Raw genomic sequence first — 18,269 nt, 5'->3', positions numbered from 1 at the left:
TCTATTCGTCGATTCATGTTGCTGTTTGAACAGCTTATTAAATATTTGTGTCTGGGTAACGTCTCTGTAATTGGCGGAGGCATATATTTAGGAGGGCAGTATTACTACTATAAGGTTCTGGGTCTTGCAAGCTTCACCATGCTTACGGAAGATGCATTAACTCCCAGTAAGGGGAATTGTTTTGTGAGGGGGGGGAGGGAGGGAGGGTGTCCCATTTGTGTGAGACAGGTAGCAATTGTGGCTGCTTATTCTTAATGGCATTAACAGCAAAGCAAATGCTTGGTCATTCAGTGATCTATAAGTTGCCGGAGTAAAAAGTACAGCCTGTATCCATAGCCAGTGACAATTGAAGACATTGTAAGGTAATGAAAGTAAAGAGCACACATACTCTTGGCCATAATGTTGTGCTTGTTTTATTATCTGGTGTCTAATAAATGAAGTGGATGCCAATTCAAGAAAGATGTTGTTCTGTTACAGTAGTAATTAAGATGGCTGTTAAACCAGGGAGTTGTTATGTTCCATAACAACTCCCTGGTTAAACAGTCTCTTTTGAGATCTTAAGCGTTAAGAATCCCGATTTTAGAACTTGGGTAAGTGAAACATCTCCTTGTTGTAACTGCACTTATTTCTGCTCCTTGTAGGACAAAAATAGGTTTGAAAATATCTTGGGAACTGTCTCCTGTGATGATTTGACAATGCCTGGGAGAGGGGATACCTTCCAATGTGGTATTACCAAAGGCTGTACCTTTTTATCTGGGTTGGTTATTTTAATACTTGAAAAGTGGCAACTCAACTAGTAAATGTAAAAAATGGGGTAAATTCTAATACTGCAAATTTTAATACTGACTCCATAAAATTCTCTATTTTTAAATGTACCATCCAAACTTAAAAAAATAAAGGGTAATTGTTACATTTACATGTCTGAGTGATGAAAACAGTTTTGAACACTTCCTGGCATATCTAGAGGTAATTCTGATGATGTTGCAAAAAACATCCCATTTCAGTGAAATCTACAGCTGTTAACAATAAAATTGTCTGTAACTCTGGGTTAGGGCTTCAAAAATATTGCATAACCAGATGAAGGAGCAATTTAAGTTGATTCTTGGTAAACGAAAATTAAAACAAAACTAAAACTAAACTCAAATAAGATAAAAATGCATGAGTTAGGTGAATTACATCTGTATTGCATGATTTTATGTTCCTCGTGGATGATGAGTTAAAACTCCTTAGCTGTTTCGTTATAAGTAATAACCCTAACCTATGGGACACCTAAACCAAATACAACTTTTCCATTTCACTCTACGATGCAATTGGATTCTAAAAAGAAACAGTTTCTAGAATTTAACTGAAAATGACTTGCAAGGATTGCCAAAATTGTGTTAAAAGGAGATTAAATAAAACAGCTCCAAGTGAATCATATTCAATAAAATGCCCGAAAAAATATATATGTTAATCCCAAAGATAATACCCAGAATTAACAATTTTTAATTAATTTAAATTTTGATTTACCAACTTCCAACCCTCAGTTCACTCTTGTTCTGTTCTCCAGGACCCCAAGTAACTAATTTTGTTTTATATCTGTTTCATATATGAGTGAATGCTTCATATACGAGTGAATTACCAAATAGAACTTTCAAAAGTATAACTGAAAATTGATTTCATAGAATAGACATTAGAAATGTTCCAATTTGAGACAAATGTGACTCATTCAAGTCCAATTTTGTTTACAATTGTCACTGTGTTCATCAAGCATAAAACAATTTACATTGATATCTACCTTTCCCACATTTACTCCAGTTAAACCTGCCGCTTAATAATAGTACCTGATCTAAAACACTACATCATTGTCTTATGTACTAAAATAGTGAAAACTGAATGGTAAAGGCAATTATATAATAATATTCATTAACAGAAACAGGATTAAAATCTTGGACATTTGTGGTACGTATGGAGGAATTGCAGTGATGCTTTTATGACGAGACCACAGAGAGTGATTAATAAGTAACCCTGTCTTCTCGGGTATAATCACTTTAGGATTGTTTATTCGTGGATGTCTGTCGCAGTCAGCTCGCTGCAGGGTCACAATTTTCCTTGTGAGGCATCAGTGGTGGTTGTTGTTGTTCTTTGGTCCATTTCAAAGGACTTAATCCAAGCTTCTGTCTGGCATGGTCCAGCTCTTGCTTGTACTTAAAGGCATCCTGGTGAGATTTCTTCAGTTGCTGTAGAAACAAAAAATAGAAAGACATCTCAATTGATGTACCCAAATAAATTGAAACTAGAGAACTATAGGAGAATTTTGAAACAATCATTTTAAGAAATTTCAAGCGGATATGGAAATTGATATCTGACGAGTTCCAACTGTATTTGGCTTGTTTACTTTAAAAGGTAAGCAATTATGTAGGTGATTCAAGAAAAATAGTTTAACCTTCTTCTTAACTAATTGTATATTTTGGTCATGAATTCTCATAAAGACAAATCCTAAACTGTTTTCAAAAGAATAACTATGTGTCCACCAAGTAGGACTAAAGCACCCCTTCAATACCCATCTCCCCTTCATACAATTAACTCACTTTGAATTGTCATATCAAACTAAGAATTATTGTAAATATCCGTAGTGCAAACTTATGTCACCACCTCAACTACCCTGCACCCTAAATCACCTTATACTCTATACCTTTCCAATGTGAAATCGTTATTTTTGTGAAATCATGCTACCGATCATTTACAGTGCTTGCCTAGAGAGAGGAAATAACAAGTGTTGTTGCACAGAAAAGGTACAACATTTGTACAGCGTGAAAAGTGTTCTTTGCTATTGCACATTGGAGTAATTCAATAATGCCACATCATTTGTTTACGTTTTGTCCCAAATCAAAATTTATTTTGAGATCATAATCAGCATTCATGGTTGATTCCCAACAAGTTTGGTACATTTCTGAATTTGTTTTCATAGTCTACAGACATAGTAAACATTGTGTTTTGTTGAACAATGTACAAAAGAAGCCTTATATAAGCCTTATTATAAGGTATGGAAATCATGAGGATTCTTTGACAAAAACAATGTACAAAAGAAGTTTTTTAAAGCCGTCAATGTTATGTATGCAAATTGATTCATGATTCATGTTGTATCAAGCCAGCCGTACACTGCCGGACTGTTCACGACCCGACTCTAAACTTTTTGTGGTCTAGTGTTTGAGGAAGACCCATGCACTTACATCTGACCCCCGGACACAGATTGAATGTTTGCTGTTAATAACCAGAGCTCGTTTAGGTCACATGCAAATTTATTACTGCCAGATGTGTTTGTCGTGAACAAATGCACAATTTGGATTGCGACTAAACCAACTATCGACACTTTTCATTATTACCATGGTCGAGTTGAGTGTGCTCATGCTCTGCCAGTCAGTGTCGGCTTAAAACCCTCAATACTGCTAGAAATTAAATAATACAGGAATTTATGGTCTCCATCACATCCTGCTCAACATCTATTATTCTGCCATGCCTCTCTTAATGAAATTTGTAGGTCTGTCCATATAAATATATGTAGTATATTATCCAATAGTTAATGCAATTCATCGTGGAACAATAAACTTTGCTAGATTGTATCAAAGTCCTGGATGTGCATGGAATCAGTTGTATGACACAAAATACATATATTTTATCACTGGGGAGGGATTACCCTTCTTAACTACTCTTCTTAACTAGCCATCTAACAAAGAACTTTTGACAATGCCGACCCAAGATGGCACCCTGAATAAATTTCCGATACTTAATCAGCCGGTCAAGATGGCAGCGGCTATGTGATGAACAAAGTGGAATACAGCAAAAGCTGGATATCTTTGTCCAATCCCTCATAATTATGTAATACTAAATATGTCGCTGTAGTCCGCTACTTCCATAACCATCCACAAATGTGCAGTTTTTCATAATCAATAAAAGTAACACAAGGACTATCAATCACAATAAAAGGTAAACGGTTGGACTTGTTTGTCCTCTACCATCCCCTGCTGTTGTTAATGAGTTCTTGCTGCAATTACAAAGAAGAGGTTGTTGAGTTCTCTACCTCTCTCAGCTCATTGTTCTCCACCTTGAGTTTCACATGGTACTGTATCTTCTGCTTGAAGTTCTGGTGGCCGACTAATTTAGCATTCTCCAACTCCAGCTCTTCATTCTTCTTTTCCAACTTAGTCATGGCCTGGTATGGGGTACAGAGATATTCAAAAATGTTGGATATAAACTGTACATAAATATAAAAGATGATAGCTGTAGGTTTCATCCTGAATTTATCGCATTTTGTAAGTGTTCACAGGAGCGTTTACAGAAATAGAGAAGTGAAGATGATTATACAACAGACCAAGTGGAGTTGCAAATAGTCATATTAAATCACTGCAGATTGCAACTGACCACACATTGAAATCATCTATCACAGTTAACCAAATGAAGAGATGTTACCCTCACAGACCTAGAATGTCACAATATCTAAAATCGAGTTCTCTCTGGCATTTCCATGAATTACATCACACATTGGTTAAGGTACACTGTGCAGGCTTTTGGGAGCAGCCTAATATCTGCTGATAATAAAGCAGTAAATACAGAATTATATAAGGTATGGTAATCATGAGGAATCTTTGACTCCCAAAATTTTGTTAATCACATTACTATTAGTTTTACGTTCTATATATCTATGGTTGCAGAGAAATGCCTGGTGCCCTTTGTTTTCTACTGGTAAATGGTGAAATTCACTGTCAAATCGGACAGTAAGTAGCCTGAATTTCTTGGGCTGATATTTCATTGAGAAGCCAGTTGTTTCAAAATTGGTGTCACAAGAATGAAAGGACACCGGAAATATATAATTAAAGCATCTCTTGTGTAGTAGGAATTACAAATTCAGTGTTTTTGCAGTAAATCTTCTTTTCTGAGTGTTTTAATTTGTAAGGAACTTTTAATCAACATAATGACTACTAACTTACATTTTGTCATCAATCCTGGAATTTTGTGGCCGATATTAACTAAACTCACCTTGGTTTGTCTTGACTTCTCCTCCATTGCCACCTCAAGTTTGGACTTCATATCTTCTTTTTCTTCAAAGTGTGATTTTTCTAGACTTGTAACCCTAATGTAGCAGAGAAAGAAATACAATATGAAAGCATCTCAAATTGTTTGTGAATTTGCAACAAATCGCAAACCAATATTTGATAGGCAAGATGCATCACATCCAAATGTGCTGTAAAGATCCAAACTAATCACTATTGATCAAACTTTTATAGCTCTATTTGCTGACTACCCCAAACCACCATCAAATTCCCTCAAACAACCTTAAAGTTCCTCAAAACACCTTCCTGGAACTCTCGAGAACCAGATTGCCATGCTGTGTATGAGCATCTCTTTCCAGCAGTTTGGAATTTAAAAAAAAACAATATAAAATCCATTTAGAGAAGGCACAAGGCAATACTTGATTAAAGAGTGAGTGGGTCACAGCTTAACAAGTGAGAAGCTCAGTTATCGTTTCTTTCTAGTAATGAAATACATGAGACTGTTTCACTTAGAGACTTACCTCTCTAGTTCTTGATGGAGTTCATTCATGTCATCTTCCAGGAGCTCATCATTCACTTCTAGCTTCATGATTCTAACAGGATTATGAAAGGAGAAAATGACAATGGGTGACTCAGCTAGCAGAGCATGAATCAAACCAGGGACAAAGGATGACGACTTTAAGAATTTAAATCTAATCAGGGACAAAGGATGACGACTTTAGGAAATTAAATCAAACCAGGGACAAAGGATGACGACTTTAAGAATTTAAATCTAATCAGGGACAAAGGATGACGACTGTAAGAATTTAAATCAAACCAGGGACAAAGGATGACGACTTTAAGAATTTAAATTTAATCAGGGACAAAGGATGACGACTTTAAGAATTTAAATCAAACCAGGGACAAAGGATGACGACTTTAAGAATTTAAATCAAACCAGGGACAAAGGATGACGACTTTAAGAATTTAAATCTAATCAGGGACAAAGGATGACGACTTTAAGAATTTAAATCTAATCAGGGACAAAGGATGACGACTTTAAGAATTTAAATCTATTCAGGTGTTGATAGACTTACGATTCCTGCTGACTCTACAGTTGACAAATTTATTATTGCCTGTCATACATTCTCTTCAAACTATCACTTTATCTGAACTCTATTCTTTAAAAACAAGAGCACCAATGGTGCAGTAGCTCAACCGTTCAGATTTGAGTTGATGCAAAATGTTGTTCCAGCAAGGATGTACTCTCTAATATTTCATTAGTGCATGTCACATACCAGTATTGATAGTGGTTCACAAGTTTGTTTCACCCGTTTCACAAAAACTAGTGAGGTGGATTCCTCCCCTTACAGTAGTATGTTGCCAGAAATTGTTTGTTGCAGAACAGGAACACCAAAGGGGAAAACATATTTGCCACCATCTTAGTACATAGATTGTGTTTCACATACAGTAACATTAGAATACCTGTTGACTTATACCAACTCCTGTCACTGTCATTTAAAAACTTTAACTTCATGTCAGTTGGAGTATCAAATTTAGTGTTCATTTTACACAGTCCTCCCTGACACAAGAGGTAATACCGATCACATGCATTACAATGTTCCTAACATTAATTGGTAAGACATCATCTATTAACTTTCAAGAACATGTGGTCCTCTGGGAAAGAGGAGATATATTTTGAAGGTTTTCATATATCCATCAGTGACCCCTAAATTTGATCTCTAATGACTTTCTGTACACCCCAGAAGAAGCACTACCCAAGAAACATTATGACCAACTTTCAAGAACATGTGGTCTTCTGGGAAAGAGGAGATACATTTTTAAATTTTCACAGAATGACCTGAAGTGACCCCTAAATGACCTTTGACCTTCACTTGCCAGTAGTCAAAGTAGCCTAACATCCAATGAACATTGTTCCCAAGTTTCAGTAAAATCCATGGAAGAATGAGTGTTCCAGAACACTTAAACAATTTTATAATGATTGCAAACAGACATAGATTAGCTTTTGAGATTAGTAAATGTGATTTGGTTCCATTATGAAAAGAATTCTGCATGACCTGGTCCCACCACTAAGAATATAAGCACTTGGTCCCTCTCCCACCTCCTCCTTCCCTCTTCCAAAAGAATGCTCCCAAATAGCTCTTCCATCTCTTGAACCAGAATACTTCTATCATTAGCTTATTTACTTATTGTTAGCAGTTTTGAATACAATCAATATTACATATTGTATGGTTTGCTTCAGTCAAGAAATAAAGTTACTGACTTTTCTTGAAGTGTCTTGTTTTCTTCTTTCAGTTCTTCATTTCTTCCGACAGCTTCGGTCATTACCATGACTTTGTCCTCCAGCGCTCTCAACTTCTCTTGTAACACCCCTTCCCTGATGGTAGAAGCAATTTAGATGTGATACACTAGTAAGAACGATTTCCCTCTCCCAAAGTTAACGATAATATAATAATCAGCCATTTATATTACCTGGCTTGCTTCTTCTCTCACTAACATCCCCTTGGCCTGTTCAAAATAGTAAGTAGTCCTTTGACCCTGAATAGACCATTTATATTCATATCTAGGCATAATGTTCAAATGTAGGTTTTACCTCTTCGAGCCCTCTTCAGTCGCCTCTTCAATTGATTTCTGTAGTTGCTGGATTCTCTCTTCAAGTTGTCCTTTCTCTTCTTCAACTTGTTCCACATCTTTCAATTTTTCCTGTTTATAAAAATTGACATTGTCTTCAATAGTAACCAGAACTAATGCACTCATAAAGGAGTTAAAGACACACAATTATCTAGGGATAGGACAGTATAAAATGTTGTCTGATACAAAATGACTGACCACGTCGTAAAGCAAATTTTCAGTGTCAGCAACAAAATCAACTCTTCACTTACAAGATGCTTTATTACCAATACAATAAGGTGACCATAATTTCCTGACTGGAATCAGGGACATTTGTTGCGTGACTGATATGGGGGAGGGGTGGGGGTGTCCCCCTCCCCTTTGGAAAATTTTCAAGTGCCTAAGGTGCTCAGATGCAAAATGGTGATACTCAGAAGCACTTTTTAAATCAATTTTATTTCAAAAATGTAGCTTTTTCTTAGATGAAATTCACTTACTTTACGTGATTCTTTGAGAGCTTGTGAGTTGCTCATGCTCACACTATATAAAGTGTTGTTGTGTCGCCGTAGTTGCCAATTATATGGTCGAAAGAGTGCTAGGCTAGATCGATCTAGCATATTTTAACAGTGTTTCCACTTGACACTGGCCCACCTGAAATACTGGTTATTAGTTCCGTTCTGAGACTGCACACTTGACTAAATTTTGTTTTTACAATTATTTTACTAATAATGTGTGATATTTTCGAAATTCCTGAACATTTTGACGAATCGGGGACAGCACACTGTAATCGGGGACTGTCCCCGAAAATCGGGGACGTCTGGTCACCTTACAATACAAGAACATTTAGATAATTCTTTAGAAATCCAAGTTAGAGAAGAATCAATCAGTCATGTAATCCAATGTGATGTAAGTAAATGTTAAAAACAAGGTATAATATATGAGCAATTTTCTCTTACTATTTCTCTTGGGACTCTTGATCTGTTTGACATTGGTAGTAGTACATTATGTATTATTGACTTGAGCTTTTATTTACATAGAAACAGACTAATCAAGAGCAAGGTGGAAGACTTACCTTGAGGTTTCTGATATCTTTGTTTTTCTCTTCTCGCATCTTCTCCAGTTCTTCACACACATTCTCGTAACTTTCAGATAACTGCATAAATTTCCCTTGGGAAGATCTCAAAGTGGAGAAAACAACATTAAGGAAAGACATAAATAACTTTGTGATATTAACTGTTACTAAAACTTAAACACCATAACTATGATAAGATGAAATGCTATTAGTTACATTACATGCATTGCATTTGTCTTTCTAAACAAAAGTCAATAACTTGACTTAAATCATTCACATTCCACCAGGAAAGTTCACAGAAGTAATTTGTGCACATTCCACACAAATCATATTTAAAAGTATTTCTTCGTGTCCAAATTGACTAGCAGTAAACAGCTATGCCCAGATGTCCATGGAAGGGAAAAATGGAAAGTATTCTTAATTTAATTGCACAAAGTGGAGAGTTAAATCATAATGTTGCATCAGTTAATGTTGATACAGGAGGACTCATTTAATAAACTCACCATGCCAAGTCCATCCAAAGTTAACTTCAAAAATTACCCTGAAAGTTGTTTAAACAATTATTAACATATCCTTCCAAAGAAAAGGAAAGATTTATTCAATTTATTTTTGCAATGAATAGTCTTAGTTTCCAATTATTTTTTCAATGAATAGTTGTAGATTCCACTTATTTTTGCAATTAATAGTCGTAGATTCCACTTCCCAAGAGGGAAACTATCAAAGGATATGACTCTAGTTCTTGCATGGTTTCCTGTGCCTCCAATGAGTGGGCGCTCTCCACCATTACCGTGGAGATGTTAGCCTGTGTTTCTTCCAGCTGTTGCTCTATATCTTTGAGCTGTGGAAGGCAACAAGAAGACTAGGATTATTCCAGTATTAACAGAAAATTGTGTCTGAACAAGAGGTTTTCCAGAGATAATAGTCACTCACCTTTAAGGAGTGAGATAACCAGATAGGTTGAAAATGCATTGTTGATCATTTAGCCTTCAGAACCTGAGAAACGAGTTGCTTTAATCAGTACTATCTAGAACATTCTGTATAAATCCCTTTTGGTAAAGAGTAGTTTAGGCAAAGGGATGGGTGTGAAATCAATCTAAAGGACCACAGTGAAACTTTGTACCCAATCCATGCACATGCTGCAACAGCAAAGGATGTAGGTACTACTGTGAGAATGATGAATATGTGACATATTTACAGTTTTACAGACAGTTTTACACGAGCATTGATCATCTGTTGTTATGTTCAAATACCTCATCACATAAACTCAACATGTTATAAATCAACCATCTTTACCATTCTTTTTGTTCAGTGAGTCGGATTTATGAAAACCCGCTGGTAGCCTGAACTTAGCCCAACTGTGGTGGATCAGCATGGGAACAAAGTACAGCTTTATAGTGTGTGTGAATATAGCTGACACAAGCCATGTGGTTATCTGATATAATACATACACTGATGTGCCTGTTCAAAGTGTGTGGGAATACAGCTGACACAAGTCATGTGGTTATCTGATATGATACATACACTGATGTGCCTGTTCATAGTGCGTGTGAATATAGCTGACACAAGCCATGTGGTTATCTGATATGATACATACACTGATGTGCCTGTTACAACAGATACAATGAATTCTGAGGTTTAAAAAGTGTCTTATACAGGACAAGTAAATAGGAACACACTGATCCAAGTTCCAACTCCCATCAAGATACTGTAAGTTATTCCGTTGCTAGGATGTAAAATTTTGAACTTGATACAAACAACAAGAGAAAACAACTTGTGCAACCTTAGACAAGTGTAAAATGTGTTACATGACTCACCTTTTTCTCCAAATCTGCGATACATTCATTAAGATCTTCACAATCTGCTTGTGAGCTTTGCAGCAAGGTTTCTTGTTTCTCCATCTCTATCAATAGGTCAGAGTGCTGACAATTCATCTCCTGTAGGTCATCTTGCAAAGTTCTTATCTTCAGAAGGAAGAAGGAGTAAATTTAAATTCAATGTTCCTGACTAGTTTAAATTGGATGTTTCTGAGAAATTTTAATTGGATGTTTCTGAGTAAGATAATTGGATGTTTCTGAGTAGTTTAAATTGGATGTTCTGAGTAGTTTAAATTTGGATGTTTCTGATTAATTTTCATTGGTTGTTTCTGAGTAGTTTAAATTTGGATGTTTCTAAGTAGCATAACTTGGATGTTTCTGAGTAACTTAAATGGATGTTTCTGAGTAATTTAAACCATTTCTGTTTACTTCTTCTTGTTGACTGAAAAAATTGCAATTCTTTTCACAGTTCAGAAAGTATGCAGTTCCGACGCCTGTATGAAAATAAGGTAACTCTGTCAAAGCAGCTAAAAATTGTCTTTTTATCCAAACAAAGATACAAAGGTTGATACATGGTTAGTAAGTAACTTGTCATGACAGGCCTTGAATTATTGCAAATTTGAAAGTTTCTACCGTTGTCTGAGCACTCTCCTTCACTCTTGCATTTGATGCCACCCCTCCTCCTAGTAGCTTCACCGGCTGAGCTCAGATTGCCTCCATGTAATGCTGTTTCTTTGACTTACCTTCTCCTCGTATTTATTTGCTGCCATCTGTGAGTGAGCTTCTACTTCCTCCAGGTTCATCTGGACCCTCTCCAGTACTACTGCAACCTCTTCTTTCTCATGTTCACTTATAAGCAGCTGCTGGCCAAGCTCGTCCACCTCCACACGCTTCTCGGCAAGCTTGGTCCTCTGCTCTTGCAGGTTACCAAGAATCTGAGACATGGCCTCCTGTGAGAAATCGGCATCAAAAGAATATAGAAAATAAAGACTTGGCAATCTTAACTTAGTTATCTTTGGTTTTCACCACTGGCTTATTTTCAAGTTGGAAAGATTTCGGCAGTTGTGAATTACTACTTCGTGAATGAAATATTCCAGAACTGGTGATATAGAGCAACTGTACTGTTTTAGTTGTGATAAAACCATGATTCTTGACAAAGTCTCATGAAAATTATGAAATCTCAAACACATCTGGATTCCCCACCGACGTTCATGAACTGAGCATCTCATCATCGGGACAGAACAGAATATGTGTGCTTATGTCATGTGATGTACCTATGAATTGGATGCTTCTTCATGTTCACATGTTACTTTGTTTATTTTTTTACATGCTACAAACCAGGGAATGATTTATCCATTATCGAATCCCAAAATGGGGTTAATTGCTAAACAAACTGTACAGCAGTTCCTTACAAAGAATTCACAGTAATTTATACGTACCTTAGTTTCGGCTAATTGCTGTTCCAGGGTTGTCTTCAGACTGCTGTTGGATTGTACATCTTTCTCTAGTTGATCAATGCGACTCTCCTGAAATATAAAAGGGCACTTTTATTAACAGAGATTTCTAGTGAGATATTTTAAGTATTATTATCAATTACTATTTGCAAAAGAAAAGAAAAGGAAAGTCAATAACTAAGATACAAATAAAATATTAAAAAAAAAACTCTGAAAAATGTGACTAATACTTATGCATGTGATAGATATTTGACTGAAATGATGTGCTGCTTCCAAGACCACTGTTACACTCCATCCAGATCTGAATGTGATGTAGTGAAGTGAAATTTTGTAGTGTGCACCCGTTGTATTTACATGTATTATGTAATATGCCGTAACAGTCAGTTGTGTAGCGTTAGCTGTTTCCACGTGTGTTTTCTTCAGTTCTGTACACGGTGTTGTATGGCGAACATCGTCCATGCAGAGCTCCGGGGCATCGCCTCGTAAACCCCTTATTACTTTTGTTAATTTCATTTAATCTTGGGTCGTCAATAGCCCAGATTTACATATATCTTTACTATCTGGAGTCCGTGAGGAGATGTCACCCTTCTCAGAGGCAGGACTCCTCAGGTTTTAGATGGTTGGCTTGTGGCTCGAAGTCATTGGTTTCCAGGATGGCGGACCTACTAGCCTACAGTAGTGGAGTCTTGATGTCCGCGAGCATGGAGAGCTTCCTGTACCGCAAGCGTAGAGTCTTCTTCTTCTTCCTTATCGCGAGCGAGCTGACTTCAGTGTAGTAAGAGTTTAAGTCACAGATATTATTGTTAAATACCGTACGTACCCTTATTATTATTTAATTAAAATGAAGTTTTGAATGTTGCCCCATTGGCTAGGTTGTACTTCACTGTGTAAAGTACATTCGTTAGGTTGTGTTTTGGACCTTGGTCCTATGGGTTTATAGTGTGTGTTGTGTACACTATGTAGATCAGTGGTTGTGTATCGTTAAGCACATGGGTGCTAGTTGTATTGCGTACTTTTATGTTATACTGTAGAGTGACAGTATGGGTCAGGTTGAGTTTATATACAGAGAGTTATTAACAGTGTATTGTACTGTATTGACAGTTGAGTTGTATTGATTATTATTTTATTGTACCTTTATTTGAGTATTGTACTGCTCACAGTGTAAAGAGCGTATACGTATTCGTATTTTGTATCTTGAACATTTTGTTACTGTTGGTCACTATATAGTTGTCTCAGAGCTTGTCCTTCTAATCTTAGCCTTTGTGGATAGCTATGGAGTGCCAAGTCTCTTGAGAGTTTGTGGGTTCAGGAGGTAGAAATTCCTGCTGTCTAGGAACAGTTTAGGTGGAAAGGCCTATAATGAGTTGCAGCGGCATGTGTTGCCCTAGGCTGGCCATTACGAAGGTGTTAAATTCCTCGCCTGTTGGCAAACGTTTTATATTATTTCTGCAGTTTATTTCATAATGTTCATTTTACATTGTCATAGCTTGAGTATTTATGGTACAGAGCATTTTCACTGCTATGCTGTATTGTCGTAGATGAAGCATAGGTTCTGTGAATATTTCGTAGTTCAAGTATAGGTTTTTCCCCCGAGTCAGAATAGTTTTAATAAGAGTTTATTAGGTCATAAAGAGTCCGTTAAGCCATTAAGAGTGTAAAAGCCATTTACTGTATACTGTCATGTATCATGATTCGTTCATTTGTATATTTTCATTGTCATATTGTTAGAGTTTGTAATAAAAGTCAGTCGTTGTTTCAACACAAGAACACTCTTGCATCCTCATTTATCACTTATGAGTTCGAAGCGAAAGAACCCCATAACCGGTAATTTCCCCCCCCCTCCGCGGTTCGCTTCAGTGACATCCAGATAAGGACCTGAGGTCTAAGTCATGATAATTCATATTCAGAGTTGATAAGGCTGTAGTACATTCATGTTCCCATAAGGTATCTCACACTTCATACAGATCTTCCCATCAGATGTTTGAAACTTGATCCAGCTCTGATCCTCAAATCTGAGTCTAGACCCTCAGTTTCAGACAAGGGTTATTGTAGCTTCAGTGAAATAAATACCCAACTCAGGAACATCCTACTCGCTCTTATTCACACAATCCCGATCTGATCGTGACAATGGGGATCAAGTCCTGACTCTGAGATCAAGATGGCAGTCTCAACACATTTCATATTTGGATCAGTAACACCCCTTACTACTATCATACCTCCTGGAAATGACCAAGAGTGGCTCACCTGTTCGAGAACTGTTTTTCTGAGAGATTCGTTTTCTTTACCGATCTGATCGTTCATCTCTCCGAGTTTCTGCGTCGAGTCTGATCCTTCCTTGATTTCCTGGGTCAGTCGGCTGTTTTTCTCGCTTTCTAATTCAAGACGTTGGATGATGGACTATAGAGATGGAAACAAGGATATAATAATAATAAGTAATATTTAAATAGCGCATAATCAGCAAAGCTGCTCAAAGCGCTTTACAAATGTAAAACCTAAAAACAAATAGGAACAAAACCCAAAATATTAAATATATAGAACCAATAAGGCAAAAAATGTAACTGCCAAAAGCAGCACTATAAAAAACACACCCGTACTACACGATACTAGAAAATAAAATGCAACAGTCCAAAACGATATATATGAAGAATGAGAAAGTCATGGATACGACAAAGAATCATTAAAACATCTGAATATAAGAATGCACTGACATGACCATAAGGACAGCAGGAAATCGATCACACATAGGGATTTTATAATTTAGTTACAGTATGACAGGACCCAGGAAAGGTGATAACCATCACACTAATTGCAGACAAAATTTCATTAAAGATGCTGTCTGAATTAGCTGCAGCCATTATTGGGTAAATACGATACAGTTCAATGTTTGTAGTGTAGTATTCGGCCAAGGTAAGTTATGTTTCCATATAAGTTAATCTCTATTGACTTTGATCTCTAGCGTCCTCAAAAGTGACAAAAGAGTTCTTCTTCAGGGGTTCTTAAGCTTACAGAGAGAAAACAGATGCTCTGGTGACAATTTTCTTTGAGATAGGAAACCCATGATGAGTGACTTTTGTTTTTATTTCCCAACGAAGCTGATAAACTTTGCCTGTAAATATCTAAGATATGTAGACATTTCCTGACCTCTGTCTCTTGCGCTAGCTCTTTCTTTGCTGTCACCTCTGCCAGCAGACGTTCCTCCAGCTCTCTCCTCTGCTGCTCCATGAAGGATACTTCTGCCTCCAGAGTATAGTTTCTTTCCTGCGTAAGAAGGAAATCAGACCACAAACCTGTAGGAGTAACTCCGCCTTCAACCTAACTAGTACTAAATAATTGATGTGTATGCATTGACTGGATGATATTATAAAGTTATATATAAATCAAATAAGAAACAGAATTTTCACATACTGAGAAACCCTGTGAAATGATTTCTCTCCAGAAACTCGTAGTGAGGTAACCAGCCAAGCCAAATCATTAACTACTTTAAACTAATACATGGCAAAGATATGATTATTTTCAAATCTGGTGATATTTTGTGATAATGCATCAGGCAACAGCAGGGTGAATGATGTCATCACAGCACATCCAGTTGCATATGTCTCCTTTTTCTTTATATTACTTAACTAACTTGCTCACAGCTGGAAAATTATAATTCTACAAAACTGTTGCAATACGAAAATTCTACAAACAGAGATCTTTGACAGCTTGTCAGATATTCCAAATGTATCGAGGATAAATCAACAAGAAGATTGGAATAAAAAAAGGATGAACTTTTGAGGAACAATTACCGACATGTTATTAAAGACCACTTATTGTGATCTACTCCAGGGAAGAATTGAAGGTTAAGCTACAGTATTAAAATTAAGTTCTATTCAATCAACCATATTTTGAGTTAGGTAAAAGATATTTTGCAATGAGGGTTTCAACTAAAAGTGTGGAAAATTTTCCTTTTCCATTTAATTACCACATTTTCTACCACTGGAATATCTCTTTAGGTTTGAGTTTCACACACTGTAGATCTTATTATATGATAGTATTATATGAAGGTGCTATGTTTATAAGCTCATGTTCCATGACCTACTTCTAATTGCTGTTTATCATGACATCCCTCATCAATAGCATGCTGAAGTTGAGAGGTCAGACTCTCTGCTTTAACCAGTTTGGTCTGGAGCTCCGAGACTAACTTCTCCTGTTCACAGTCTCTGCTCTGACATCTCTGCATCTCTTCCAAGTGTTGCTTGTCCACAGATTGTAACATCAGTCTGAAATCTTCTGCTTCTCCTCTTGTGACTGTTCAGAAAGGAAAAAGGATGAAACCAATTATGCTGAGAATGGGAACAAACCACACATAGGTAAAGCATCAAATCATGATTTTGATGCCGTAGACATATGGAACCAGATGTGAAAGATATTCTTTTCTCAAGTTTACCAAAATTGAAATTTTTTGGCTTAAACCTATCTAGTCCAACTCTCCAGTCTGATACAGGTTGCATTCTTATTGCAACTGGTGCACTTACCGACCAGATCTAGTTTAGTGTGTAATAGATTAATCATCCCAATTGTCAACTCTTTGATACTTTTCCATGCAGTAGTTAAAAACATCATCTCGATACTAACCTGATCAAGAGAGAACATTTCTTTTAATGCAAGTTTATGCTTTAAAATAATTATTAATGCACTGAAGTCTATGGTTAATAGGGTAGTCGCAGGAAATTTATATTTTTGATTAATAAAAGAGGAACACATTCCCAGCAACCTAGTGAAATTCCTACATAGCTTTATAGAGATATTGATAATTGCAATTCTCACAATTAGTTCTGTAAATGAAATTGAAGCAAACAGGTATGATGTCATAGTTGCACACTTACAGCTAAGCTGCTTTGCTTTATATGTATGTATATATATATATATATATATATATATATATATATATATATATATATATATATATACAGATTTATATTTTTACTTTGAACTGGATTGGGTTACAACTTAAGAGGATGTAAAATTAAAAATTACACGATGACTGTTTCATATTCATATCGAGATGTATCCATATTTTGAGCTAGAAAAATCGGATGAGAACTTGAGAAGAAAAACATAAAAACAAGGTTGTTTGGTGTGTATCTATGGTATCACACCTGTTTGCTGAACTTCTCTCTTTGGTACAAAACATGTGTCAACTTCACATGTTGTTATTACCAAAATGGTTCTCAGGAACTGAATAATGCAAATTTCACCAGCAGCATGCTCAGAGCACATTCCTCTTCTATTAATCTAAATATTAAACTATTAAACTAAATATCTTTAATCTGGACTATCCCTGTAACTAAATGATAACAGTGTTAACACTGTGTTACAGTATTAACACTGTATTTAATACCCTCCATGCAATATATCTACATATTTACAAGACAAAAGATAATACAAATATTCTTACTCTCATATGTATTCCTGAGAGTGGAGAGCTCCTCAGTTAACTTCTCGACCTGATGCATTAAGTTTTCTTTCATCTGACTCCATTCTGTCTTCTCCTCAGAGTGCAACTGTTGATCAGATTAAATGGATTCAACAAACATTAACACTAAGTTGTGAACTAGACGTAACGAAATGCAGAAAAGATAATTCACCTTTTTGGTGCATATTCAATGGTTTGAATAAAATTTAATTATTTCGCAAATCTATCTTTGTTTTCAGTCTTTTGTATGTGTTTATTCACCTGTATTCACCTGTATCCCACACCTCATCACTAGACAGATGTAGTGTGGGATGAAGAAGGGAGAGAGAGCACAGCTCTTGTAACTCCCCTACAATGCAGATGTCTGTCCAAAAGTCCCTTGAACTGATTAATACTGGTAGCATCAATGGCAGACTGTGGAAGGGCATTCCATTTCGGATACAACCCTGATCGAAAAAAAATGTCTGCGTACATTCAATTTTGAATATTTTGCGCACAGTTTCATTGAATGGCCTCTAGTAAAAGAGATGTCGCTAAATTCAAACCATAATTGAGGGCTAGCTTTTACGAAACCTTTCATAATTTTAAAAGCTTCAATTAAATCTCCTCTTAGTCTTCTGGTGGATAATGTTGTGAGATTTAGAGCAGAAAGTCTTTCATTGTATGGCAAATGCTGCAAAACAGGTATCATCCTTGTAAATCTTCTCTGTACTTTTTCCAGATAATCTATATCACCTTTTAAATATGGGTTCCAAGCTTGAATGGCAAATTCCAAGTGTGGACAAACAAGAGATTTATAAAGTTGCAACATTAATTCATGTTCCTTAGTTTCAA

General features: G+C 36.3%; 1 protein-coding gene across 1 annotated transcript in view; it reads right to left on the bottom strand.

Moving 5' to 3' along the window:
• Positions 1–290: 290 nt before the first annotated feature.
• LOC139959404 (kinesin-like protein KIF15) overlaps positions 291–18,269 on the bottom strand; it is a 32,923-nt gene continuing 14,944 nt past the window's right edge. Inside the window, exons 20-34 of the mRNA XM_071956976.1 lie at positions 17,418–17,523; positions 16,059–16,267; positions 15,122–15,238; positions 14,225–14,377; positions 11,966–12,052; positions 11,270–11,476; positions 10,527–10,673; positions 9,442–9,550; positions 8,713–8,825; positions 7,624–7,733; positions 7,294–7,407; positions 5,552–5,623; positions 5,017–5,110; positions 4,061–4,192; positions 291–2,219 (exon numbers count right to left, since the gene is read on the bottom strand). Of these exons, the coding sequence (XP_071813077.1) occupies positions 2,064–2,219; positions 4,061–4,192; positions 5,017–5,110; positions 5,552–5,623; positions 7,294–7,407; positions 7,624–7,733; positions 8,713–8,825; positions 9,442–9,550; positions 10,527–10,673; positions 11,270–11,476; positions 11,966–12,052; positions 14,225–14,377; positions 15,122–15,238; positions 16,059–16,267; positions 17,418–17,523 (1,926 nt within the window). The 3' untranslated portion in view covers positions 291–2,063. The remainder of the gene's footprint in view (positions 2,220–4,060; positions 4,193–5,016; positions 5,111–5,551; positions 5,624–7,293; positions 7,408–7,623; positions 7,734–8,712; positions 8,826–9,441; positions 9,551–10,526; positions 10,674–11,269; positions 11,477–11,965; positions 12,053–14,224; positions 14,378–15,121; positions 15,239–16,058; positions 16,268–17,417; positions 17,524–18,269) is intronic.

The sequence above is a fragment of the Apostichopus japonicus genome, chromosome 3 (genome assembly GCF_037975245.1).
Source record: "Apostichopus japonicus isolate 1M-3 chromosome 3, ASM3797524v1, whole genome shotgun sequence".
Classification (NCBI taxonomy): Eukaryota; Metazoa; Echinodermata; class Holothuroidea; order Aspidochirotida; family Stichopodidae; genus Apostichopus; species Apostichopus japonicus.
Note: the sequence above shows the minus strand (reverse complement) of the source record. Positions and strands in the feature narration are given on the sequence as shown.